The sequence below is a fragment of the Humulus lupulus genome, chromosome 6 (genome assembly GCF_963169125.1).
Source record: "Humulus lupulus chromosome 6, drHumLupu1.1, whole genome shotgun sequence".
NCBI classification, from domain to species: domain Eukaryota; kingdom Viridiplantae; phylum Streptophyta; class Magnoliopsida; order Rosales; family Cannabaceae; genus Humulus; species Humulus lupulus.
In genome coordinates, this window is record NC_084798.1 from 35,085,109 (window position 1) to 35,111,773 (window position 26,665).

The 26,665-nt window shown below is 41.8% G+C and overlaps 1 protein-coding gene across 1 annotated transcript; it reads left to right on the forward strand.

The window, feature by feature from the left end:
• The first annotated feature begins 22,698 nt into the window (after nt 1-22,698).
• Nucleotides 22,699-24,473, forward strand: LOC133782044 (peroxidase N1-like). Its single transcript, XM_062221197.1, has 3 exons — nt 22,699-23,220; nt 23,563-23,725; nt 23,893-24,473. Exons 1-3 carry the CDS (start codon nt 22,825-22,827, stop codon nt 24,315-24,317), a joined length of 984 nt encoding a protein of 327 aa, XP_062077181.1. The 5' UTR covers nt 22,699-22,824; the 3' UTR covers nt 24,318-24,473.
• Nucleotides 24,474-26,665: the final 2,192 nt, after the last annotated feature.

Genomic DNA, 26,665 nt, shown 5'->3' on the forward strand with positions numbered 1-26,665 from the left:
CAGAAGCATTCACTATCATTCGGAAGTATGGGATGAAGTTGAACCCCAAGAAGTGCACCTTTGGTGTGGCCTCCGGGAAGTTCCAAGGCTTCATAGTAAGCTACTGAGGAATAGAGGCCAACCCAGACAAGATCAAAGTGTTGATCGATATGCCCTCATTGCGGAAGCACAAAGACGTTCAGAGCTTGACAGGGCGAATAGCCACCCTGAGCCGTTTTGTTTTGAAAGCCACGGACAAATGCATCTTGTTCTTCAACATCCTTTGGGGAAGCCAAAGGATTGAATGGTTGGCCTAATGCAAAGAGGCTTTCCAGAGACTTAAAGAGCATCTGGCCCGAGCACCAATCTTAGCAAAGCCGGTGGATGGAGAGTCGTTGTACCTATATTTGGCTGTGACTGAACACGCCATCAATGTCGCGCTCGTACGGGAAGAAGAGAAGGCTTAATTCCCGGTCTATTACGTAAGCAAGAGGTTAGTAGGTGTGGAATCGCAATGCCCACTAATCGAAAAAATGACATTTTGCTTACTAATTGCATCCCGGAAGCTTAGGCCTTACTTTCAAGCCCATGCCATAAGAGTACTGGCCAACCATCCCTTACAGAAAGTGTTACAAAAACCTGAATCATCGGGGAGACTCCTGAAGTGGGCCATGGAACTGAGTCAGTTCGACATTATGTATGTCCCCAGAATATCAATCAAGGGGCATGCCCTGGTCGACTTCATCGTGGAGTGCACTGGGATCACTGAAGATGACGATCTCGTCGATCCCACGACACCACACCGCTCTTCGGGCTTGTCCCGATCAACCATCTCCCCGCACCAAGTACTCGAGACCCCACGATCAACACTATAGACTACTCTACGTCCTGGATGAGACCTATCATCCAATACTTAACAACCGGGGGGTTGCCCACGGACAGGGCAGCAACCAAGAAGCTTCAGTACCAGGCCCCCAGATACGTCATGATGGAAGGTAAACTCTATTGCAAAGGGCTATCCATGCCATACCTCCGATACGTATCCGGGACTGAAATGAGTGCAATCATGCACAAGCTGCATGAAGGTTTTTGCGGAGATCATACAGCCGGACTCAGCATGTCCAAGAAAATCCTAAGGCAAGGATATTTCTGGCCAACCATGAAGAAGAACTGTGTCGATTACGTCCGCATGTGTGAACAATGCCAAAGGTACGCGAAGATCCCGCGAGCCCCTCCAACGAAAATAACCTTAATGAAGACTCCCTGGCCTTTCGCAGTGTGGGGCATCGACCTAGTAGGGTCACTCCCGACCGGGAAGGGTGGTGTGAAGTATGCCATCGTGGTCGTCGATTATTACACCAAGTGGGTCAAGGCAGAACCCATGAACACCATCACCTCAAAAAGGGCCCTGGACTTCGTCATCAACAACATTGTGTGTCGATATGGCCTCCCTTACAAGATCGTGTCCTACAACAGGAAACAATTTGATAGTATCCACTTCACTGACTTCTGTGAAAGGCATGGCATCATCAAAAGCTTCTCCGCGGTCGCTAGGCCTCAAGAAAACGAGCAAACAGAGGATGTGAACAAGATCTTCAAGGGAACATTGAAGAAAAAGCTTCAAGCCTGCAAAAACAAGTGGCCGGAAGAGCTGCCCCGCGTATTATGGGCATACCGGACCACCGAACGAACGTCTACTAAACACACTCCCTACTCCATGGTCTACGGATGCGAAGCAATCATCCCAGTTGAAGTAGCTGTCCCATCCCACAAAAAGGACACGTATGATCCCGCCCAGAACCACGCCATGCTCCAAGAATCTTTAGACCTCATTGAAGAGATCCGGGAAGAATCCCAGGTTCAGCTAAAGATGTACCAAGGCAAGATTGCTCGGCATTTTAACTCTAAAGTTATGATTTCAAGGTTTGAAATCGGTGATCTAGTCCTGAGAAGAATCTTCCCTGCAACCCAAGATCCGAGAGTGGGAGTTCTGGGCCCAAACTGGGAAGGACCATATCGCTTAAGGCGACTTGACAGAACGGAGGTCCCAAGGGCCTGGAATGCAGAACACCTTCGTAAATACTATCAATAGTCAGGAGGGCATGTTCCTATTTTTAATTTTCTCTTTTAAACAATGTACGTCCACGGAGGTTTCTTAGTTAATGAAAATGATGTGTGCAAAACATCATAAAGAAATAATGTAAAGAAATGGAAATTCATGTCCATCTTCATAAACAAGTGACCCAAGACTACAGTCTTTGCTCACTTGGGGGGGGGGGGGGGTATAACCATTCGTACGAACAAGTCCAGGAACAAAAACAAACAGGGTGCAAAATGCAAAGTTTAGTCCTAGTTCGGATCGTACAAACCCGAAAGGACGCAAGGCTAAGGCCTAGTCCCAAATCAGACATACATGTTCTGGGGGTACAAACCCGAAAGGACGCAAGGCTAAGGCCTAGTCCCAACTCGGACATACATGGTCCTAGGGGTACAAACCTGAAAAGACGCAAGGCCAAGGCCTAGTCTCTAACCAGGACATACATGGTCCGAGGGGTACTGTTGACTGTGTTTTTAGCCAACGACGTGAGAACGTCAATAACAACAAGCCTTCAAGAGAATGTAAACGACACAGACAGTTTAATCAATGAAAGGAAATAACACAATAGATTTTATAGTGGTTTAGCCCCGATCAGTCGGTAATAGCCTAATCCACTTATAGATTTTATTACGTTATCCACACTCAAGATCAGATGAACCAGTGCCAACTGAGTTTCTTCAATGTAAATATTCAGGAATACAAAAAGGGGTTCTCTCAAGAAAAACGCACTTTCTCTCTCTAGAACTCAGACCAATTCTCAAATTGCCAAAAAGTCCTTTTTTGATCCCATTAACCCTCTATTTATAGGCTTGGGATTCTAAACTGATCTCCCTCTAGAATCGGGATATTCTATTATTTATATTACATTTAAATTACACAAAATATTCAAAATACAACAGATTCCTCAATTTGAGTGAGGAATGAGAGATTCCCGCGGTGCCCAGACCGATTCTTGCTGAAGTTGTTTCTGGAATTTTGACGTAGTCTAGTCTATTTTGCTGATGAATATCGTCTTCTGGTCGGACATATGCATGCTGGACACCTGCATACGAACCATACCCCTTACTCTCCTCGGACCAAGATTATGCATGCATAGCTCTCCTCGGACTAAGGTCCGAGGCAATTACCTTGGCTCTCCTCGGACTAGGGTCCGAGACAATCACTTGGAGCCTCTCCTCGGACTAGGGTCCGAGCCACATATTTTTGGCCCTCCTCGGACCAAGGTCCGAGGCATGCACTTGGCTTCTCCTCGGACTAGGTCCGAGCCAAGCACTATTTGGCCTCTCCTCGGACTAGGGTCCGAGCCAACCTCATGGCTCCTCCTCGAACTAGGATCCGAGCCAAGCATCTAGGGAGCTCCTCAGACTAGGATCCGAGCCAATCCCTTGGCACACATGCATGGCTCTCCTCGGACATGGTCCGAGCCAATCACTCAGGGCTCTCCTCGGACATGGTCCGAGCCAATCACCTAGGAGCTCCTCGGACATGGTCCGAGCCAAGGATTTAGGGGCTCCTCGGACTAAGGTCCGATCGGAGCTTTTATGGCCTTTCCTTGAACCAAGGTCCAAGCCAATGACTTGGCTCCTCCTCGGACTAGAGTCCGAGCCAACTATTTGAGGCATCCCCTCGGACTAAGGTCCGAGCCAAGCATTTGGCTCCTCAGACTAGGGTCCGAGCCAAACACTTGGGCTCCTCGGACTAGGGTCCGAGCCAAGCACACCTTAGCCCAAGTATTCTCCTCGAGTGTATTTGGTTGACTATGACATCTCCCAAGTAGTCCAAAATCTTCACCGATGCATTGGGCTACTGCTAAGCCAGATCACCCAACTAATCCATGCCACGTGTCAATTCTATTGCCACGTCACCATTTTCAAATTTTGGGATAACAGGTACAAACCCGAAAGGACGCAAGGCTAAGGCCTAGTCCCAACCCGAACATACATTGTCCGGAGGGTACAAACCCAACAGGAAAAAAGGCTCAAGCCTAGTCTCTAACCCGGACATACATGATCCTGGGGGTGCGGACCCGATAGGTCGCAAGGCTCAGGCCTAGTCTTAATAGGACGCAAGGGTCAGGCCTAGTCCCTAACCCGAATATACATGTCTTGGGGGGTACAAACCAAATAGGATGTAAGGCTCAGGCTCAGTCCCAACTCAAACATACATGGTCCGAGAGTATAAAAACCCTGAAAATTGGTCGACTGAACATGGTCCCAAATAACCAAATACTTGTCCACGCCTTCCCTGTAATGGCCCAGAACCATTGGAATGTGAGTCCTAGGTATGAGTTATCTAAAATTAGTCTTATAAATGGCCTAGGTCGTGGGAACCTTACCCATAGGTCTAAAATAAGCTAATCAACTAATTTCTGATGGCCCAGGTCGTTGGAACCTGAACACCAGAATCAGGACAAACAAGTTTGGTGACAGTTGTTAACTCTCTATTGGAATGTGAGTCCTAGGTATGAGTTATCTAAAATTAGTCTTATAAATGGCCTAGGTCGTGGGAACCTTACCCATAGGTCTAAAATAAGCTAATCAACTAATTTATGATGGCCCAGGTCGTTGGAACCTGAACACCAGAATCAGGACAAACAAGTTTGGTGACAGTTGTTAACTCTCTAGTGACCCAGGTCGTTGGAACCTGAACAATAGGATTAAAGCGAGTTAATAAGTTAAAGTATAAAGAGATCTCTGATGGTCCAGGCCGTTGGAGCTTGTATTATGAAATCGGGACGAACATGGTTCCCCAGATGTGATAAATGTTTTCTACTTTTCCCAAATTGTCCCTGCTGTTGGAACTAGGACCGAACATTCGACTCTTTCATGCAAGGTGGTAAAACACTTAGTGAGATTCTAACGAATGGAACAGGAAAAACTTGTGCAAAAGGAAAAATTAGATACACATAAAAATTGTCTTGGACGCACCCGCGTCCATAAAAGTGTTACAAAAAAAAAGAGAAAGAAAAACAAGTAAAAGACTCGGGCTTAGGCTTCGTCGTGTCCTGACGCCTCCAGGTTGGCCCCATCTGTCTCCTCCTCGACCAAGGCCTCCGCGTCAGCTTTCTCCTTAGCCTCGAACTCAGCTCTCTTTGCAGCGGGATCAAGGTAAAGCATGAGGTTCATGTTCTTGTCCTGGAGCCAGACCATGTAGATAGCCTCGTCGAAGGTGGCCTCCAACAAGGCATCCGCCTGCTCTTTCCCTTGATGGGCCTCCCCGTTCATTTTCACCTCTAACTGAAGAAAATTGTCCAGGGCTTGGATTCAAGACTCAAGAGCGATGATCTTCTCTCGATCCTGGTGAGACTGAGCTTCAGATGCCTCCAAGAGAGCCTTAGACGATGCCTCAGAGCCCAGAACACAAAGAAGCTCCGCCTCTAGACTAGCCACCAGCTTTTTGTGTTCAGCTTCTTTCCGGGACGAAGTTTCTTCAAGCTGGAACCGAGCCCGAGCGGCCTCTTCATGGTCCACTTTGGCTTGGGCCACCTCCTTGGCCAGGGCTTCCTTAGCGGCTTCCCGCTGGTTCACAACCTCCTCCAATTCCAGCTGGCCTGTCTCCAATTTCATCGCCATCTCGGCCACCAAGTTCGCATTCTGATGGGCCAGTAAAGCATCCTGGAACAAATCAAAGTTAAAAAAATACGGATTAAAAATACGAAAAGCGAAGGGAGATATGGGCAGATGACTTACAGCGGTGGCCCGGTGATGGATAGCCTGGGAAATGAACATGGCATCCTGGTTAGCCAAGGTGGCATACCATTTCAGCTGAAGATTTGACATGGTAGTCCCAACGTGTTCTAGCAGGTCCGCGGCAAATGGGGCTGTGTTCTGTCCTAGTTGTGGGCGAAACCCAGTCTCAGCAATGAGCTGATCCACAATCGGCTGAGGGGCACTGAAAGTAGCTAGACGCTCGGAGAACTCAACCTTACGACAGATCTTCAGAGCCCGGTAAACCTCCTCCTCTTTCCCCGGCCGTCTTCCCATGTCCGGGACACCATCTTTGACCGCTTTTCCTGCAGGATCGTCTCCCCCTCTTCGGGAAGAGCCGGATTGACGAGGAGCATGGGAGCCTCTGGAATTTCCCGAGTGGCGAACTGGCTTTCCCCGAAAGAATTCTCAGCCAAGGAAAGGTCCTTGGTCTTGGCCCTCTTCGCCCGATTCGCGGACTCACTAGCAGCCGAGTCCGCAACCCTCTTCTCGGACCCCCGACTCGCCAGAGGTTTCTGCTCTAGGTCAATGACCGGAGGTTGAGCACGTTGGGGCAGGACAACTTCGATATGAATCGTTGTAGTATAGATCGCGGGTGAGGCCTCCCCGACTGTATTGGCTCTGACACCGAGCCCCCAAGAATCGCGTCAACACCTTGTTCTTGGGCGTGCCTCTGGCGGCTTTCTTGGCCGATGCCCTAGCCTTGGCCGCCCGGGCCTCAAGGGCCTGCTTCATCTTGACCACCTGATTAGACATATCAGAACCTTCTGAAATAGGCAAACATAAAGAAAGTCAGCAAAGTATATGAGTGAGGATAAGAAGTGTTTTGAAAGAATAACTAGGCTAAGGTCCTCCTGGATGAACCCTTATCTAGAACTCGGGCTCGACTCAATTCTCCTAAAGCGAATGAACGAATTCGGTCTCCCATGTCATCCAGGTCCAGGAAATTACCATATTGAAGGAACCCGGACGAGTACGTGAGAGTCTCCGAGTCTACAACGATGGAGGATGAAGGTCTCATTTCTCTAACGGCCCCGAACAGGTGGCTCGACAAACTAGTCGATCCCTAACTAAGTCCCCAAAATGGGGAGCATAAGTCAAAAGAAAATGCGAATTACCTTGCCTCGATATACTAGCCCCGGAAGCCCCCGTGTTCGGCTGAGCCTCTTCGAAGAGAGCTTCCAGCTCCTTGGAGGCGACCCTCTCCATTCGTTGGGCTTGCTATCTCTTCCTTTTTGCCGCATCCTCCTGAGCCGTGGCTTCCACAAACTCGATATGGGTGAGGCCCAATTCCTCCCTCAAAGCCGGATCTTTCTCGCATTGTAGCCCTCGGAGGCTAGGGGCCACAATTGTCTGGTTGACCGCCAACATCCCAACTACTCGCAGGTTGACAATGTTCACATAGCCTTCTATGTCCATGTCCTTCGCGCTTAATGTGGCATAGAGCTTCTTCCGGTCAAGGATCGATGGGGTGAGGGGGGTCTGGGCATAGGGTCCTGTCATCCAGGATTGTAAGTTGAAAGTGGATAACAAAAATAATGAAAAGAAAAAATTGAACTAAGGAAAAAGAGACTACTTATCCACTCGTTGGAAGTCCAGCATCAACGTGGGGTTCTTATCCAAGAGGGACCCGGATGTCATAAACCAATAGTGTCTGACATCCAGGGATGTTTCCAGGAACTGGTGGGGGCAGGATAATTGCCACGAGGCTTCAGTCTGTAGAATTTGTCCCGGGTCTTATCCTTGGCGTTGAGCTGGGGCTCCAGCTTATAAAAGTACAACACCTCAGCTGGGTTCGGCTCTGGTATCTCCCTCGCCACACATAAGATGCGCCATCCCCTGAGGATCCAGTAAGCTTGGGGCAAGAGTTGAAATGGCGCGATCTCCACAAACTTAAGGAATTGCACGAAATAGTCGTGGAGCGGGAGAGTGGCTCCCGCGCTAATGTGGCCCATGCTCCACGCCCCAAATTCGCCTACGCTTGTGTGGGCCTTTTCCTCCTTCCTAGCTAGGCGGATATAAAATAGTCTGGGAGTCAACTCCATACCAAAATGCTTCTCCAGGATATCCAACATCCAGTAGTTCTGGAATAGTTTCTTCTCCCCATCCATCTCCCACGTGTTGCCACTGGGGGGTTTATGTCCTTCCAGGACGAAAGGGACCGCTTAGACATACTCTTCTGGATAGAGGGTGACATCATGACTCATGGTTGATGATCTAGTAACAAAAAGGAACAAAGAAAACAACCAAGCAGTTAGCACCAAAACCCAAAAAGGTTGGTTAAGGTACGGGGCTCTCCTACGAACTTCTTGGAAAAGTCCCCTCTGGATCAGATCCGGGATCACCAAAGATCCCCAGAACCTTGATCGGGAACAAATAAGAAGAGTTTTTCTAAAGCTTTCCCAAGTCGGTCTATTACCGCTTGTTCAGGGACAACCAGGACTTGAGAGGGTCTGGGACAACCCAAACAATTTGTTCTCCTATTCTAATACACCCAGAGCTACCCTAAACGGTGGCCCCAGCTCTAACAGCCCTATAATTATGACAGTGATATAACACAACAATAAGCACGAGAAAACGTAAGTAAGAAATATGGAAAACTTACGGTGAAGTGTTGATTGTGGAGGATGATGTGTTTCCGGCGACAGTGATGGCAGAACAACAATCTTGAACAAGCGGAGGCGACACAGAAGTTTGTCCAATGGTCGAGTCAAAGTCACACTTTCAGGCAAGGGTGTAGAGATCAGACGTGTAGGAAAGAGATGACGATGAAGATAGAGTAATTGATGGAGAATTTCATCGGCAAGCTCGGACATAAAAAGTTCTCTCTGTGGGTTCATCTGTTCGGAATGTGTAAAGTTTCTAAATGAAAGTTTGGGGGTACTTATGAGGAGCAAAAAAGTATTTTTGATCTAATGATTCAGAATGACCTCCCACATCAGACAGTCCTGGATCATGCAGAGGTTTTAATTAGCCCACTCGAGTGTCGGACCGCGGATTCCGCAAGTCGCGATCTACGCCATCCCGATCCAACTGTCCAAAGGGAAGGAATTTCAAAAGTCGTCCCATCTAACGATCCTCAATGATGCAAAAATGTTAAAGGATCTGTTCGTGCAGATGGGACGCTTCGGAATGTACGTTGACTTTTGGTTGCCAGCACGATAACCAAGAGATCTTCTCCTAACCTGCCAGGCGCGAGTATTATTGACACACCAGTTATAGGGAAACACGTGTGTGTAGCATGATGAAATTGAAGGGTCGAGGGTCATCCAAGCGGCCTAGAAGTAAATAAACCTGGGCCCTGGTAAACGAACCAGGGGCTTGGTAAATGAACCGGGCCTTTGGGATTTTTATGAGGAATGTTAACGCAAAGGATTTTTATACAAGTTCCCAGCAATCAATCCCCCACGAAAGCAGACCCGTCTCTTGGGGAACAAACCAGGATGTCGAGATTTGATCCAGGAAAGGAAACAAACCTTCACTGCGCGAGCACGGATGAAGGCTTGGGGGGTAAATGTTATCCCAGTTTCCTCCCTTCATTTTCGGATTCACATATTGGGTTTGCGGGCCTTCCTGAAGGGATTTAAGGCCCAGATCAGGCCCAATAATCGAGGAAGGAGTGAGCATTGGCGGCCCAAATATCAGTAAAGCCCAAACATTGTCCCGGAATAGAAGCCGGGACCGTGAAGTCGGCACGTTTCATCCTCCCAAACCCTTCTTCTCCTCCAAGTATAAAAATGAACCGGGACGATAGTGGATGAACCCGGATCCTGGTAAACAAACCAGGGTCTTGGTAAATGAAGAGGGATGTTAGTAAATGAACCCGGACTAGGCATCCAAGTTGGGCGTGATAAGTTGTCCTCGATACTGACATCACTCCGAGAAACACGGAGTTTTGTCTCCATAACTAAGCTGCAGAAGAGGTTACATACAGAATGTACGCCATCATTGCAGAACTATACTGCCACTATTCTAAAGGATCCTTTCCCCCGGTTCTCCTCCGAAGCCCACACGAACCAGACTAAAGTTGCGTACTGTTGTTAGTCTTATAGCATGGTTACGCTCAGACCGGCCCAGTGGGCCTTGATTAGTGTACTTTATTTATTAAAATCCTTTGTATTAAGCCTCCATCAGTGAGCGAATAATGTTGATACCCTTAGCGGGCCCGAACTAAACTGGCCCAAACCCAGAGCACTCAACTACCTATAAATATGAACAGTTGTGCACTGGGAAGGGGATCCAATTTTTCTCTTGTAAGTATATACTCTGCTCAAATTCAGAGAAACTTCATTACTTAAGCTCTTAAAAGCTCTAATACAATTGACTCATGGACTAAGTCTCTTTAACGCCCCAACCACGTAAGATTCATTGTGTGATAATCCATACTCTTTACTTTCTAAGCTCTCTTATTTTTCATAATTCTAGTTTTCGAAAAACTCGGTAAACACTATGATATGGTCATCTACCGGAATTTCATAAATTTCTAAAAATACCATGAATTACTATGAATGGTCATTTACCGTAATTCTTCCACTCATTTTTCAAAATAAATATCTAGAACTACAAGTGACCAGATCCTTCATAAAGAGGGTATGTAGGCAACTCAGTCATTTAAATTTATTGAGTGCAGTCTCAAATCCAATTTCCTCTCCCAAAATTACACAAGTAATTAATATCATCATAATTGGAATCAAAATATTTTCCTTTAAATAAAAAGGGTAGTAATTAAGAGGTTATTCTTATAAATATTGAATGAGTCGAACTCAAATTAATAAACTCTTGTGCTATAAAATTGGCATAGGTTAAATTGTGTTTGACATTAATTTTAATATATTAAATTTGAAATTTTTATCTAACAGTATATGTTTAGTTGTTCTGACGTATATTTTTGGTTTAATTTTTTATTTATTTTAAGTATACCTTGGTTTTAATGGTAATATTTTTTCAAGTTGTTTTTTCAGTTTATTTTGGTATATGCTTAGTTGTTTTGATACATATTTTTATTTTATTATTGATATATTTTCAAATGCAAGGATTAGTTTTTTGAGGTTGCACTACACCAAAATGCCCCTTTTGTGTTAGTCAAACACGTCAGTCAACGTAGTTGACTAATGCCATTGACCAAGAATTAGCATTTGTGTCGGTTGGGGCACTGCCACAAATGCAAGGGCATTTGCGTCAGTACTAACACTGACGACATCAATGGGGAAAATTTGCGTCAGTGGCAATATGACGTTGTTAACGGGGACATTAGCGTCAGTGCCTAACCGACGCTAACGGAAGGTTTGCATCAATGGGGCACTGACACAAATGTCTAAGTAAAACACGTGTTTTACTTAGACGTTTGCATCAGTGCCCCACTGACGCAAACCTTCTGTTAGCGTCAGTTAAGCACTGATGTAAACGCTGCTAGACCCCAATAATACACAGCTTCGTCCCCAATTTCCATTTGACCTAAAAAATTCTAAAAAAAGTTCTCTACGTGAAAACCCTCCACAACAGCAGTGCCTTCGACTTTCTTGACCCATTTTGGTGAGTTTTTTTTTCATATTTAAGGTTAAATTGATGAATATAATATGTTTATGAACCTTCTTATACATGGTTTTTTCTAAATTTTTTGTGTATATTTTTTATTCTTGATGGGGGTTGGGGTTTGCTTTTTTTTTTTGGGTTGCATTTTGCAGGAGGTTCTTGGTGGTGGTCGCAGTGGTCGTCGGGGTCGTGGGGGGTGGCTAAGGTCGTGGGAGTGACTGGGGTCGCAGGGGTCGAGAGGGTGGCTGTGGGCAGGGGTCGCATAAGGTGGCTGGTTGGGAGCTGGGTCAGTATTTGCGTAGCATTTTTAAAAAAAAATTAATTAATGTAACATTTGCGTTAGTGCCTAACTGTCACAAATGTCAAATTTGTGGCAGTTCCCCACTGACGCAAATGCTAGCCTGGTTTGTGTCATGGGATTTTGCGTCACATATAAAATGACGCAAAAACTCAATTGTGGCAGTTAGAAACTAACACAAATGCCCTTTTTTTGTATTAGTGTTGTTTTTGTTGTTTTTTTTTTAGTTAATTTTTGGGTTGATGCAATTAGTGTCTCCAATATTAATATTGTTAATAAAGGAGGTAGAACCTGTGTTATGCTAGCTTATTGTCATGGTTACTTATTTTTTGAAAAATATAGTGTTAATTTTTCGATTTTTTTTGTGTTGTTTTTTGTTAGTTGTGGGTTGCACTTGTAACGACTCTCAAAACATACAAGACCAAAATCATGCAGAAATTTAAACTTTTACTTTAAATCATTGTATCGAAAATCCATATAATTTTTTTAAAAAAAAAGATTGTGTGTGCACACTTTTAGTTTAGCAAACAAAATTACAACTACTCTTTTACAGAGTTATAACAAAACAAATGTCATAAAAGAAATAACAAACTTCCATCATTTTCTTTTCAAAATGTTGATCCATCAAAAATCTCCCCAGGTTAGGCCACATGTAAATATCTACATACAGACTCCGACGCTCACTCCTCCTTTTTGCTTTTGCACTTACCTAGAACATGAAACAGCTAGGTAAGCGAAAACGCTTAGTAAGAATAGCCTTACACAAAAGTATACTAAACCCAGTAACGAGTTGACCTAAGGTAGTTTTCGCTACCGATCATTAGGTATTGGATAAATTCCAACCCTATCATACAATTCTCAAACAATAGTCAAATCATTATTAAAAAAAATTATTGTACCTAACAAACAACATTACACATATCAGGATGATAACCTGCACTCAAAAAATCCCAAAATATTGAGATATATATATAATTACACAATTTAGTCAACTCAACAAACATAAGGAATCCTTGCTCCAACTTGGATTCCCTCTTGACGTCCTGGCTCTCAACCCGGACTATCTTACCATGTCCTTGCTCCAACTTAAACTTTATCTTACCATGTCCTGGCTCCAACCCGGACTACAATTTTACCATGTCCTGGCTCCAACCCAGACTACATTTTACTATGTCCTGGCTCCAACCCGAACTCAGTTACCATTAAGTCACAGAATGCATAAGCATTGCAAAGGTAGGCATCAAGCATACCCTGGTCTTAGCGACCCAAACAAAACTAGTGTAATCTTCTACTACAAGCACACACTAGTATATTCATGTTGTAGCCAAGAAAGAGAAATGCTAACTTACTTGGAGTCTTTAGTTCCCAGCTGGATCTTTAACACTGCTATTCGTTTTCCTTTTTCGCAGTTATTGTAATTAATACAGTGTACTTGGATTAAACTATGGCATACTCTTATAGCTAATATTCTACGATAACTACATGCAATAAAGTTCTCTTAGAGACTCTATGCTATAGCCTCATAGACACCTTCCAATATAAAAGGTCGGATTTCGTTTTACTCTTTACAATATCATGAGAAAATCGGTCTCACCGTAACACGCTCTCAAGGTCGTGCATCTTAATATTCTTTAGCTAAATAACCCTCTTACTGGATAACACGCTCTCCGTTTAAAACACGGGACATCCCAACACTACGCTGTTGTGAGGTTGCCTTCGTGTTGCATTTAAGTTGTTTTTTTTATATTGTATTGCAATGTGTTGCCTTTTTAAAATGTAAGAATGAGTTTTTCGATGTTGTTTTTGTGTTATTTTTTTTTGTAGCTACAATGGGTTGCACTGTGTTGTTGTGAGGTTGTTGTCGTGCTGATTTCTTGTTATTTTTTTCACATTATATTTTGTGGGTTAATGTTTCGTGTAAATCATATTTTTTGTAATTTTGAAACATTAAAATCGTATTTATGAAAACTTAAGTTAGTAAAAATGTAAAAAAAAATCATTAAAAATGAGTATTTATGAAATAACCCTTTGATACTCTTGTCTAAATTTGATTTTATATATATAATAAAGTATGAAAATTTTGAATTTTTTTTAGTTCTTGTTCATTTTTATTTACTCTCTTTTAATTTATTTAAATAAATTTCTATGTTCAATTATTTGGTTAGTACAATGAAATTTATTATGTCCTATCATACAAGAAATGATAATTTGTTTTAAAATAAAAAATAATAATGAGGAAATTAATTGTTATTTTAAATGAACTATCAGTTAGCTAGTTGGACATAATTTATCAAAAAAAAATGTATTGTGATCGTTATTCCACAGCCCAAGGTCGTCGTAAGTATATATTTTTATAATTTAACAAATAACGAACAAAAACAAAAACAAAAAAAAATCAACTATAAGTTGACACTGACCACCATGCAAGGCTCATTTGACTTTTGTACGTAGAAAATATATATAAATTTATATTTCTATTATCGGTGAAAGTCAGTATTTAGAAAGTCACAAATATATATATATATATATATTACAAGTGGCAAAAGACTTTTCCTCACGCTCTCTCGTCTCAATCATCTCTAGTTTGTGGAGGATCAATAGTAAATGGAGTTCGGTCCCTTATGTTAAGGATACGTCCATATTCGATAGCGATCTCTTCACCGAATTCTGTGGAAGGCACGACATTGTTTAAAGCTTCTCCTCCGTGGCCTATCCCTAGGCCAATGGATAGGTCGAGGCCGTCAATAAGACGCTAAAGGCAAGCCTTAAGAAAAGATTGGGCGAAGCCAAGAGAGTCTGGCCAAAACAGCTCCCCCAGGTACTGTGGGCATACCGGACCTCACATCGAACGCTGACGGGTCATACTCCTTTCTCCCTGGTTTTCGGGAGTGAGGCAGTCCTTCATGTCGAAGTAAAGGTAGCATCGCATAGAGTCCAGGCATTTTACCAAGACCGGAATGATGAATTTCTCTTCACGTCCCTCGACCTGATTGACGAAAAACGAGAAGATTCACAGCTGCAGCTCGCGCATTATCAACAAAAGGTCACTCGTTATTTCAACTCAAAGGTCAGGAAATGTGTCTTTAGCGTTGGCGACCTGGTACTTAGAAGAGTCTTCCTAGCCAGTAAAGATCCCAAGGATGGAGTGTTGGGACCAAACTAGGAAGGGCCCTACCAAATAACCGAGGTCGTGAAAGAAGGAACCTACAAGCTAGCTCGGCTTAATGGAGAAGCAGTCCCATGGACTTGGAACGCTATCCACTTGAAGAAATATTACCAATAATATCTTTGTAAGGCTTAATTGGAAAGACCATCTTTTGTTTATTAAGTAATAACATCTAATCTTTTACATTATTGTATATGTTTGTGGGTGTAAACTCAAGTAACCATGAAAGACCCTTTCCTGATTACTTGGGGGGCATATATCCTAGATATAACCAGGTCCTCAAACTTAGAAGTCAGTTCAAATTGATTGATCGATGTTTTTCTTAAAAAGCACGAGATATCGATAAATAATTGACGCGGACTAAGTTTTTAAATTAATATCCTGGATATAACCAGGTCCTAAAACTTAGAAGTCAGTTCAAATTGATTGATCGATGTTTTTCTCAAAAAGCACGAGATATCGATAAAGAATTGATGCGAACTAAGTTTTCAAATTAATATCCTGGATACAACCAAGTCCTAAATCTTAGAAGTTGGTTCAAATTGATTAACAGATGTTTTTTCCTAAGAAGCATAAGATGCCAATCACAACACCAACATAAACTAAGTTCTCACCAAATGAATTAAAGAGAAGTAATAGTAAGGTCGAGGCAAAAATATGTAAATAAATTGAAATAAATCTAAGGAAATCAATTGTACAGAGGATAAAAAAACCTCGTAATATAAAGTTACAAATGAAAATAAAAGAGAAAGGAGCAAAAATCCTAAGCCCCGCCAGGCTGCTCCGATGAAGTCACCCCCTCAGCATCCTGCTCGGTTGCGGTGGAAGTCTCCTCGGTCTTGGAGGGCACCTCTTGTTGAAGGCGAGCTTTGAACTTCTCCAAGAAGGACTCCCACACATCCAGTCCTAGGAAGGATAAGTCACCATCCGGGTTGAAGGCCCAGCAATGGTACAGCATGGCCTCCATGGAGGAGCCGGAGGGTGCCCTCTTCGCCACAAGGGCAGTCTTGGCTTCTTCAAGTTCCACCTTCGTGGCATCCAAGGCGACCTTGGTAGCCTTGGCCTCCAGCAGCTTGGTCCGAGATGCCTCCAGCTCGGCCTGCGCAGTCGCCAGGGTGGCTTTAGCATCCTGCTCCTGTTGCTGAGCGGACGCGAGGGCAGCCTGGGCAGCCTGATGCTCGCCGTTGATCTCTGCAATCCTGGCCTTGGACTAAGATATGCTCCGGTGGAGAGCCAAAGCCGCCTGCAAGATGAAAAGATGTGAGGCGAGTGCCTTAAAAATTAAGTAGAAAGAACCAATGGATCATCCCCAGCGAAGACTCCATCACGTTCTCGGGGCTCCTCGTCTCGATCTCCCGCAAGTCCCTTGGGGTGGCGTTGTAGTAATGATCCACCGTATAGCTCGCGGTTTTGTAAACCGTCCCTTGAAAGGCCTCGGGGATTTTCTCCAAGGCCTGAGTGTTGACCGGGATGCGCACAGTTGGAGCCAGAGCCACCAAGGTCCCGGTTGGTACCTCCTTTTCCCGATCAGGGACGGGAAGTCGCGGGGGAGGTGGAGCCATCTTCTCTACTGCAGGAGGGGGTGGAGGCACTTTCTCCATGGCGGAGGGACCTTGATTTTTCCCCTTGGCCGAGGACTTGGAGGAAGTCCCGATAGCTTTCTTCGCCAACCGGAGCCTCTTCACCAAGGGCCCGGACAGCCTGGAGGAAGGGTTTCTCCCCTGGAACATAGATCGAAGATCGTTACCCCCGGGCTGCAACATCTCCTCACCTGAAACAAGGACAACAAGTCGTCAGTACACATGTAAAAATATATGATTGCAAAGCAAAAAGTAATGCATTGAAAAAGGTCCTACCCTCCCGAGCTAGAGGAGGAATCTATTGTCACGACCTCCGGCCCCGGGGCTTCTACGGGGGAGTCTAAGATGATGACTTCACAGGTGAGAAGAGGCTCTGGGTCCGGATCCGCCTCAGGACTAGACTCCTCTACATACTGCCTAAGACCCGAAGCTACTACACCCTTCAGAAGGGAGGGCTACGACCTAAGATTGGTCTCGTACTCCTCAAAAAAGGCCGACCTAAAGGCCAGGGTATTATCTACTACTACAGTACCCCTAGGGCGGCCCATATCATAACGCAACACGACCTGGTCAACACACTGGAGTAGAGTGATGTTGAGATCTGGGTCGTTTTGGTGGTGGTGGACGAGTTGGCTGGGGTTAAACCTAGCAAGTCGTAGGTCTGCGGCGGCCCTGTCTAAGTCCCTAAATAAGTAAGGGTTACCTTGGCCGGAGGGGCCGGCTGCTGCCCCGGACTGGGTCCGCTCCGCCTTGACCTCCTGGGCGACCTCAAGAGCCTGCTTCCGGTGCACGAGGGGGACATCGTCCTCGTCCTCGTCCTCATCCTCATCCGCGGCCTCCTCCTCGGGGATGGATGCCATCTCGCGAGCAGTGGGGATGGTCCGCGGCCTCCTCAAAGCCAGAGTCTGGCCTGGGGAAATTAACTTACACGCCAGCATCGTTTCATCAAACACGAGCTAGCGGTAGTCTTTCTCACTTGGGAAAAGCCCTGCCAAGGTTTCGTATTGACCCCCAAGGGTCACCGACTTAGCCGTCCTCGCGAAAATAACTACACGATAGTTTTCAAGTCAGCAACGAATGAAAAGAGACTAATCAGCGACCAGCTTGCGAGCTAAAGTTAGAAGGAACTTACGAGGACAGTTGAAGTAATGGTATTCGCAATTGCGAAACCCCTTTGACATGAAGAATTTATCCTTGAAGTCATTGGGGTGGCTGGGCAGCTCGATGATCGTAGCCGAATTGGGAAAACGGGTCAGGTATTAGAACCCGTCACCTTGCCCCCGTTGGTCCGAGCTGGCTTTAAGGCGGAAAAAGTACAGGATGTCCGCCCGCGTGGGGACCTCCCATTCCTGCTTCAGGAACAAATACTTCAACCCCGCTAACAGACGCTAGGAGTTAGGGGGGAGCTGGAAGGGGGCCAGCTTCACATAATTTAAGAAGTCCGCAAAATACTGGTCCAGGGGAAGAAAGGCCCCAGCCTTGAGATGTTCGTCGCTCCAGGCTGCAAACTCCTCGTCGAGCGGTGTGCAGTTCCGCTCCCCCTCAAGGGGAGGTCGGGCGTTCAGGGCGCCCTTCCCTATCTCTATATTGTGGGAAAGCATTATCTTGTTAACTTTCCCTTGGGTGGTGACCTTCAAGGCAATCCTCTCGGCCTCGAAAAAGGTGTCAGGCCCCACCTCGACCTCCTTCTCCACGGTGGGACCAAAGTTGGGAATCGGGGAGTCTATTGCCACCTCTTTCCCTTTGCTGGCTTGCTGGGAAGACGAGCTGCCAGCATTTTTCTTGGAAGCGATCTTCTTGGGTCCCATCTGGTCGCCTAACGAACAAAGAAGAAAGTTTAGAAAAGGAGACCTAAGCATAAGAAAGAATCTAGCGCAAAGAAGGGTTTCCTTTACACGGGCTGAGGTAATCTCAGCCCGCGGCGAGTGAGAACACGCGCCTGTGCTCCCAACGGGTCCCCGATTGCTCGGGATCCGTGTGTCAGGAGGGTCAGGATAAAGTTTTCCTTGGAAGGAAAGTTTTAAAAGGCAAAACCGCCTGTGAAGCGTGTCTCCTAAGCTACCCAGTTTTTGCACCCTAGAAACTTGTTGTTCCAAACAGGCATAAAAAGCTTTTACCCAGAAAATCACCCCAGAACTTTGTCCTATGAGTCATGTTCCTAAGCATTCTCTTTCCTACGGTCGATACCCCTAGGATAAAAACCTACGCACAAAATACCAGCAAAGAAAAACAACCTACTGCATGCGACTAAGAAGAAAGTTTACCTAAGCAAGGAAAAGGGAAAACGTTTAAAGCATACAACAAACGGAGGACTTACAGAAATTTTTTGCTGCGTAAAGACTGAAAAGAGCGTCGGGGTTGGAATCTTGTTGAAATCGCTGGTACCGGAGTCACGAAAGAACCCTCGTGTCTGAAACTCAGGAACGTCAGGAATAGTGACCGGAAGAAAGAAAGGGTTTTGAGACTGAGAAGAAAGAAGAAAGAAGAGGAGAAAATTTTCAAATAAAAGGGTGGCTCATGCGAAAGTTGGCCAGCCTTATATATACGTAAAAGGCTAGAGGATGAGGGTCGTTCGATTGTCTTGATGTGGGATACGAGGATCACAACTTGAAAGACGAACGATGGCCAAAGATAGGCTAGGCCATTTAATGCGGTTCTCGGAAGACGGACCGTAGCCAACCACAATGCTCCACGTATCTGATACCAGCGTAATGGGCAAGATATGAAGAGTCCCCAAAGAAGCCTAAAAGCCCCCACTGTGGCCACAAGTGACTTCCTATGCCACGAGCAGGGGCTTGGGGGGCCAATGTACGCCCTAAATATCCACAGGTTATTAGCGAGCTGGAAATGGGCATAATCCTATCAGCCACGTGGAAGCTCTTACCCGGAGCTGCTGCTACAAATCTCTACCTCTTTAGCTCGAGGTAGCCAATGGTTTAGTGAGATTACAAAGGCATCGCGTCAGCCGTGTAGACACCACGAGCTGAGACTACATCAAGCTCGGGGTACGAGTTTGAGCTGACACCTCCGACCCTTAATAAAGTCAACCACGCAATGTAAACATGCATATATCAGACATCACGTGTCTGCCCCATTCCTGAATTCTCAGACACGTAGCATAAACGTGCGTGTTCAGGCACCCCACGACTGGTTTAGGCCATGCGGCCCATTATCCCCCTTTCCTATTGATTAGACCACAGAAGTGACATGATGGGTAAGAAGGTCACGGTATGACCTCCTTTGCCAACACCCAGGTGTCCTCTCCCTATAAATATGAAGACCCTGGGAGTTGCAAATGGTTGGCTTCTAATTTGAAAAGAAATACCCTGCAAGGAATATCAGAGATATATCAATAATATTGGCTGGTGGACTAGAAGGATTTTAACCTTTGAACCACCTAAAAAAGTATTCGAGTTATAATCTTCCTTTGAGATCATTCATCTATTACGATTCATCATTTAGCACTAATCTCTTTCCTTATTCATATGATTATCTATTGCCGAAGAACCGCATCAACAGTCATCTACCAGAATTTCATAAATTTATAAAAATACCATGAATTCCTATGAATGGTCATTTACCATAATTCTTCCACTCATTTTTCTAAATGACTATCTAGAACTACAAGTGACTTGATCCTTCATAAAGAGGGTATGTAGGAAACTCAGTCATTCAAATTTACTGAGTGTAGTCTCAATTCCAATTTCCTCTCCCAAAATTACACAAGTAATTAATATCATCATAATTGGAATCAAAATGTTTTCCTTTAAATAAAAAGTGTAGTAATTAAGAGGTTATTCTTATAATATTGAATTAGTCGAACTCAAATTAATAAACTCTTATACTATAAAATTGGCATAGGTTAAATTGTGTTAGGCATTAATTTTAATATATTAAATTTGAAATTTTTATCTAACACTATATGTTTAGTTGTTCTGACGTATATTTTTGGTTTAATTTTTTATTTATTTTAAGTATACCTTGGTTTTAATGGTAATATTTTTTCAAGTTGCCTTTTTAGTTTATTTTGGTATATGCTTAGTTGTTTTGATACATATTTTTAGTTTATTATTGATACATTTTTGAATGCAAGGATAAGTTTTTTGAGGTTGTTTTTGTTGTTGTTTTATTAGTTAATTTTTGGGTTGATGCAATTAGTGTCTCTAATTAATATTGTTAATAAAGGAGGCAGAACCTGTGTTATGTTTGCTTATTGTCAAGTTTAGTTATTTTTTGAAAAATACAGTGTTAATTTTTTCGCATTTGTTTTTGTGTTGTTTTTGGGTAGCTGTGGGTTGCACTATGTTGTTGTGAGGTTGTTGTCGTATTCTATTTAAGTTATTTTTTTGATATTGTATTGCAATGTGTTGCGTTTTTAAAATGTGAGAATGAGTTTTTCGATGTTGTTTTTGTGTTATTTTTTGGTTTTTTTTGGTAGCTGCAATGAGTTGCACTGTGTTGTTGTGGGGTTGTTATTGTGTTGCTTTCTTGTTGTTTTTTTAACGTTATGTTGTATGGGTTTATGTTTAGTGTAAATCGTATTTTTGTAATTTTGATACATTAAAATTGTATTTTTGAAAACTTGAATTAGTAAAAATATAAAAAAATCATAAAAAATTGGTATTTATGAAAGAACCCCTTTGATACTCTTGTCTAAATTTGAATTTTTTTATGTCTCTTCTATAATAAAAGTGTGTAGATAACGAAAAATTCTTGGTTTTAACAGTTTTTTATTTTTTCCGTTAACTTTAACGGAATATTCTTATATTTAACGGTAGAGTGTAAACATGACTTAAACTTAGATAAAATTAAATAAATAAATAATTAAAAAAATTAAAATAAGATATTTTTTTTAGATATTTTACAATGATAATTATTTAAAAATAATAAAACCATACATTTTATAACTAAAATAAAAATTAATATTAATATTAATATTATATTAAACATATAATATATAATGTCTTGTTGTCACTGCCGAATTCAAAAACTAGAACAAACATAAAATTAAACAAAAATTAATTAATTAAAATATGATATTTTTAAGATATTTTATGATAAGTTAAATAATTAAATCATATTAATTTAAAAATAATAAATGCATACATATCTTTTTTTATCTTATAAATTTGTGTGGTAATTTATTTTTTATTAAGTGATTGAAGCTCTTTTTTCCATCAAATTCACCAAATGACATTGTGAGATACATTAAAAACTAAAAATAATTTATCCATGTATACTACTATCTAGATTAAGACTTTTTTTATTCTTATTATATTTATATTATTAATTTATTTTTAAATATTATTGTAATTTATATATATATGTCGTGTATCCATGTAAATATATCTATATCAATGTTATGTTTAAATATCATATATATAGAGATTATTGATTTATATATACTGTAAAACTATAATTCATTCTATTATATATATATTCTTTTTTTTTTTAAATAGTGAACCATTTTTTATTAAAATTATAGACAATATTTACAATTTTAAAAATAAACAAACGTGCATTGCAAGCGCTTTTACCTACTATATAATAAAGTCTGAAAATTTTGAATTTTTTTTTAGTTCTTGTTAATTTTTATTTACTCTCTTTTAATTTATATAAATAAATTTCTATGTTCAAATATTTGGTTAGTACAATGAAATTTATTATGTCCTATCAGACAAGAAATGATAATTTGTTTTAAAATAAAAAATAATAATGAGGAAATTAATTTTTATTTTAAATGAACTATCATTTAGCTAGTTGGACATAATTTATAAAAAATAAATAAATAAATAAAATGAATTGTGATCGTTATTCCACAGCCCAAGGTCGTAAGTATATATATTTATAATTTAACAAATAATGAACAAAAACGAAAAAAAAAATCAACTATAAGTTGACATTGACCACCATGCAAGGCTCATTTGACTTTTGTACGTAGAAAATATATATAAATTTATATTTCTATTATCGGTGAAAGTCAGTATTTAGAAAGTCACAAATACATATATATATATATATATATTACAAGTGGCAAAAGACTTTTCCTCACGCGGAATAGAGAATATTGGCTTGGGCAGTGTCTGAAACCCGACGACGAAATCTTGTAAATCACTTGAATCCAAACTCATTTCTGATACACAACGTTTCCCAGCTCATATATTAATCACCGACTAACAACTACATCCTCGAGTCTTGTGAATTATAAACACTTATTATCCAAAACTCGTAAGCTTTTTTCATGGCCGAATTCTCTTACTTCTTCTCCGAGTACTTTGACTTCAACAATATGATACACTACAGCCCCCCTATAAATACATATGTCATATCACTAACTTTTCACAAAAAGCATTTCATGAACAAGTACTCAATCTTCATGATCAATAGCTTAACCAGACACTAATATATACCTCAGTCGAAACTCGCTTTTTCTACCATTAGAGCTGTGTGAACTAGTGCTGACAATGGACAGTTTTAAAATCTTGATGATGTCACTGCTTTGCATGCTTGTTATGGCTGCCACGTCAGTTCGGAGCCAAGGCACACGCGTGGGGTTCTACCTGCGTGCATGTCCTCGAGCAGAATCGATTGTTCGGTCGACTGTGGAATCGCATTTCAGCTCCGATCCCACCGTAGCTGCTGGCTTGCTGAGAATGCACTTCCACGACTGCTTCGTCCAAGGCTGCGACGCTTCGGTGCTCATCGATGGGCTGGGCACCGAGAAAACTGCGCTGCCGAACCTTGGGTTGAGAGGTTACGAGGTCATCAACGACGCTAAGTCTAAGCTTGAAGTTGCCTGCCCAGGTGTCGTTTCTTGTGCTGATATTCTGGCTCTCGCTGCTCGTGATGGTGTCGTTTTGGTACGTTACTACCTATTACTCTCTCACACGCATTATTTATACAACTTCTTTCTGTAGTGACAATACTATAAAAAGAGAACGAGGAAAGTAATTAAATTTGCTCTATCGTTAATTGTAGTGTCTTTTTTAAAACTGTTTGATTTATTCTAAAACCATAAATATTATTCCTATATTATTAAAAAAAAATTGTAGTTTTAGCGTAGTGTTATCGTTTGTATATTTTTTAATAAAATTGTGTTAGTAATAATTTGTGATTAAATTCTAAGTTTCAATCAAGTTGTGTTTCTGTTTTATATTTATAAATGGAAATTGACATTCACCTCATTTACAATATTTTTCCAGAGTAGAGGACTTACTTGGGCGGTACCAACAGGGCGCAGAGATGGAAGAATATCACTGGCCTCTGAGGCTGCTAACTTACCTGGTTTTACTGATTCAGTTGATGACCAAAAGACTAAGTTTGCAGCAAAGGGTCTTACCCCCAAAGATCTCGTAACCCTTGTTGGTAATTAACTAATCTCCCTCTTAATAAACTAAATTAGTTGTACGACTTACAAGAGAATATATAATCTACAGGTCCAATCTCTCATTTGTATATGACTATGTACAATATCATGTGCTGTGTTGAGCAATCATTTCATGTAATTTATATTTTTGTTTCTTTGTCAATAGGCGGCCACACCATTGGTACCACAGCTTGCCAATTCTTTCGTTACAGGCTATACAACTTCACCACAACCGGAAATGGTGCTGATCCTACCATCAACCCCACATTCCTTCCGCAACTGAGAGCACTCTGTCCCCAGAATGGTGACGGAACACGGCGTGTCGAGCTTGATACTGGCGTACCGAGCAACCGATTCGACACGGCTTTCTTCACCAACCTGAAGAACGGCAAGGGAATTCTCGAGTCTGACCAGAAGCTGTGGACTGATGCTTCCACCAGGACATTGGTCCAACAGTTCATGGGCATTAGAGGGTTGCTAGGACTGAATTTTGGACTGGAGTTTGGGAAGTCTATGGTGAAGATGAGTAACATTGGCGTCAAAACAGGAACCCAAGGAGAAATCCGCAAAGTGTGCTCCACAATTAATTGAGGAAAACATTCTTGTTTATAGATTGATTTAAGGCAACAATTGTTTTTACTTATTTTTGTACTTTGTGTTTGTTCTCAACACGTGAAATGTATCTATTTACACCAGATTGTACACTTCCTATGCTTAAAAAGCAAATGAGCATTTTGTTATGATGTAGTGGCTAGAGTAATGATGGGTTATGATATTATAGTTGATGTTGTTGAGTGAACAAGTGAAGAAATTTGAGTTTGGAGGAGTAAGATTTATGTTTTAGAGAGTATAGGATAGTAGAAAGTGGTAGAGTTTTATTTCACTACAAAAAACAAGGCCTATATCGAGAACAGTTATGAATCAAAAGCATAAATGAGAACAAATGTCGTCGGTAGATGCCCGAATTTTCTCGGTACAGCTTCTATTGAGAACATTTTCTTGGTGTAGGTCCTCGGTACAGTCGCATCGGTAGAGCTAAACTTCTACCGAGGACATTAGAATATGTTCTCGGTATAAGTTGTACCGAGGACATTAGACTGAGTCGAGATTTTGTTTATATGTGCAATGTTTATTCACTTATATATTTATTTATTGATTTAATTTGAATTAAATATAAAACAATATAATAAAATTAAAACATAAGAGTACGTTTACTCAATCAAAATGAAGAATTGTCCTAAACATGAAAATGTAATAGTTCATAGTAATAAAACTCATACATAAGTCCTATATATTGACTCGGTGCTCCAACATCAGGATCATCAGGTGGTGGTGGGGCACATTGAGATCTCGGGGTGATACAATGAGTCTGGATGTGCTCCTCTAATTGTCGAACACGCTCTCTCATCTCTTCATCTCTAGTTTGTGGAGGATCAATAGTAAATGGAGTTCGGTCCCTTACGTTAGGGATACGTCCATATCCTTTCTGGTGGCCACGTCGTTTTCCGAAGACAGTTTGTACCAAAGATAAGTAGTCATCTTCAGGCACTGCCTGGCTCCTACACTAACATTTCACCAATCCCCTTGAATCAACGCACTGCCTAGCTCCCTGAAGAAAATCCATCACATCAGCCTCATACTCATCAGATAATCAATCTGTCAAATTAATCTAGCTCTTGTCGATTGACATTGTATGAGTGTAGCACTGAACGTAACACTTATCATCAAACTCACAATCAATTTGTGTGTGTGTCATAATTCAAAGAGAGGCAAATTTAAGAGTCTTCAATGACTCACCCTCTCTGAACGGGTCTAAGGCTTCTTGTGATGAAGACTAATAAAATAAAAAACTATCAAATATTTGGTAATGATTTCTTATTACCAAAGAAAAAAAAATAAAATTAAATATTATTTTTATAATGTTTTATGCTCTTTGAAGTTAATTATGTTGTTTTATGATATCCAACTCCAATATATTTAAGTGTAAATATTATTAAAATTATTTAAATTTGACATATTTTTTCCTGACTTCAAATATTAATTTTAATTACAATTAATGGTTAATCTTTTACAATCAATTAATTTTAATAATTATTAAGATTATGTTTAAAATTGGTTTTCTAATAATATATTTGTTAATTTTACTTAATCAGAACTAACAAATATTATTAAGGCGCATGCTTGAAGAAAACCAACAACAGAATACAAAAAAGGGGAAGAAAAAAGAACCACCAAGCCAACCGACAGACGAACTCAAGCAACTTATGGTTCATCCAGCCACAAATCCTCTATCACAAATGATTCGACATACAAGCACTCTCCACATCGCAGAAAATGAAATGGACTCAGACGATCAAAGCTCTCCGACTAGTTCAGACAATTCTTCAGAAGACTGGTTTGAAGAAATAAGCTCAACTTCTTATGAATATACAAGCCAGGGGTGGTTTTGAGTATTTCGTCACTTTCATTGACAATTACTCTAGATACTCATGTCTTTACCTAATGCATAGGAAATCAGAAACATTTTCAAAGTTTAAGGAATTCCTAGCAATGGCTCAGAACCAATTAGGTAAAAGGTTAAAGATCTTGCGATCTGATAGGGGTGGATAATATTTGGATATGCAGTTCCAAGATCATTTAACTGAACTTGGGATTTTATCACAACTTACTGCCCCAGGCACTCCGCAACAAAATGGTGTAGCGGAACGCCGAAACAGAACTTTATTAGAAATGGTTAGATGCATGCTTAGTTACTCAACTCTACCAACTTCGTTCTGGGGACATGCAATTGAAACCGCAAATGACATTCTCAATGTCATGCCGTCAAAATCAATCCCCAAAACACCTTTAGAACGCTGGAATGGTCGTGAACCTAGTTTACGCCATTATAAAATCTGGGGGTGTCCCGCTCACGTCCTGAGGAAAAAGGAGGGAAAGTT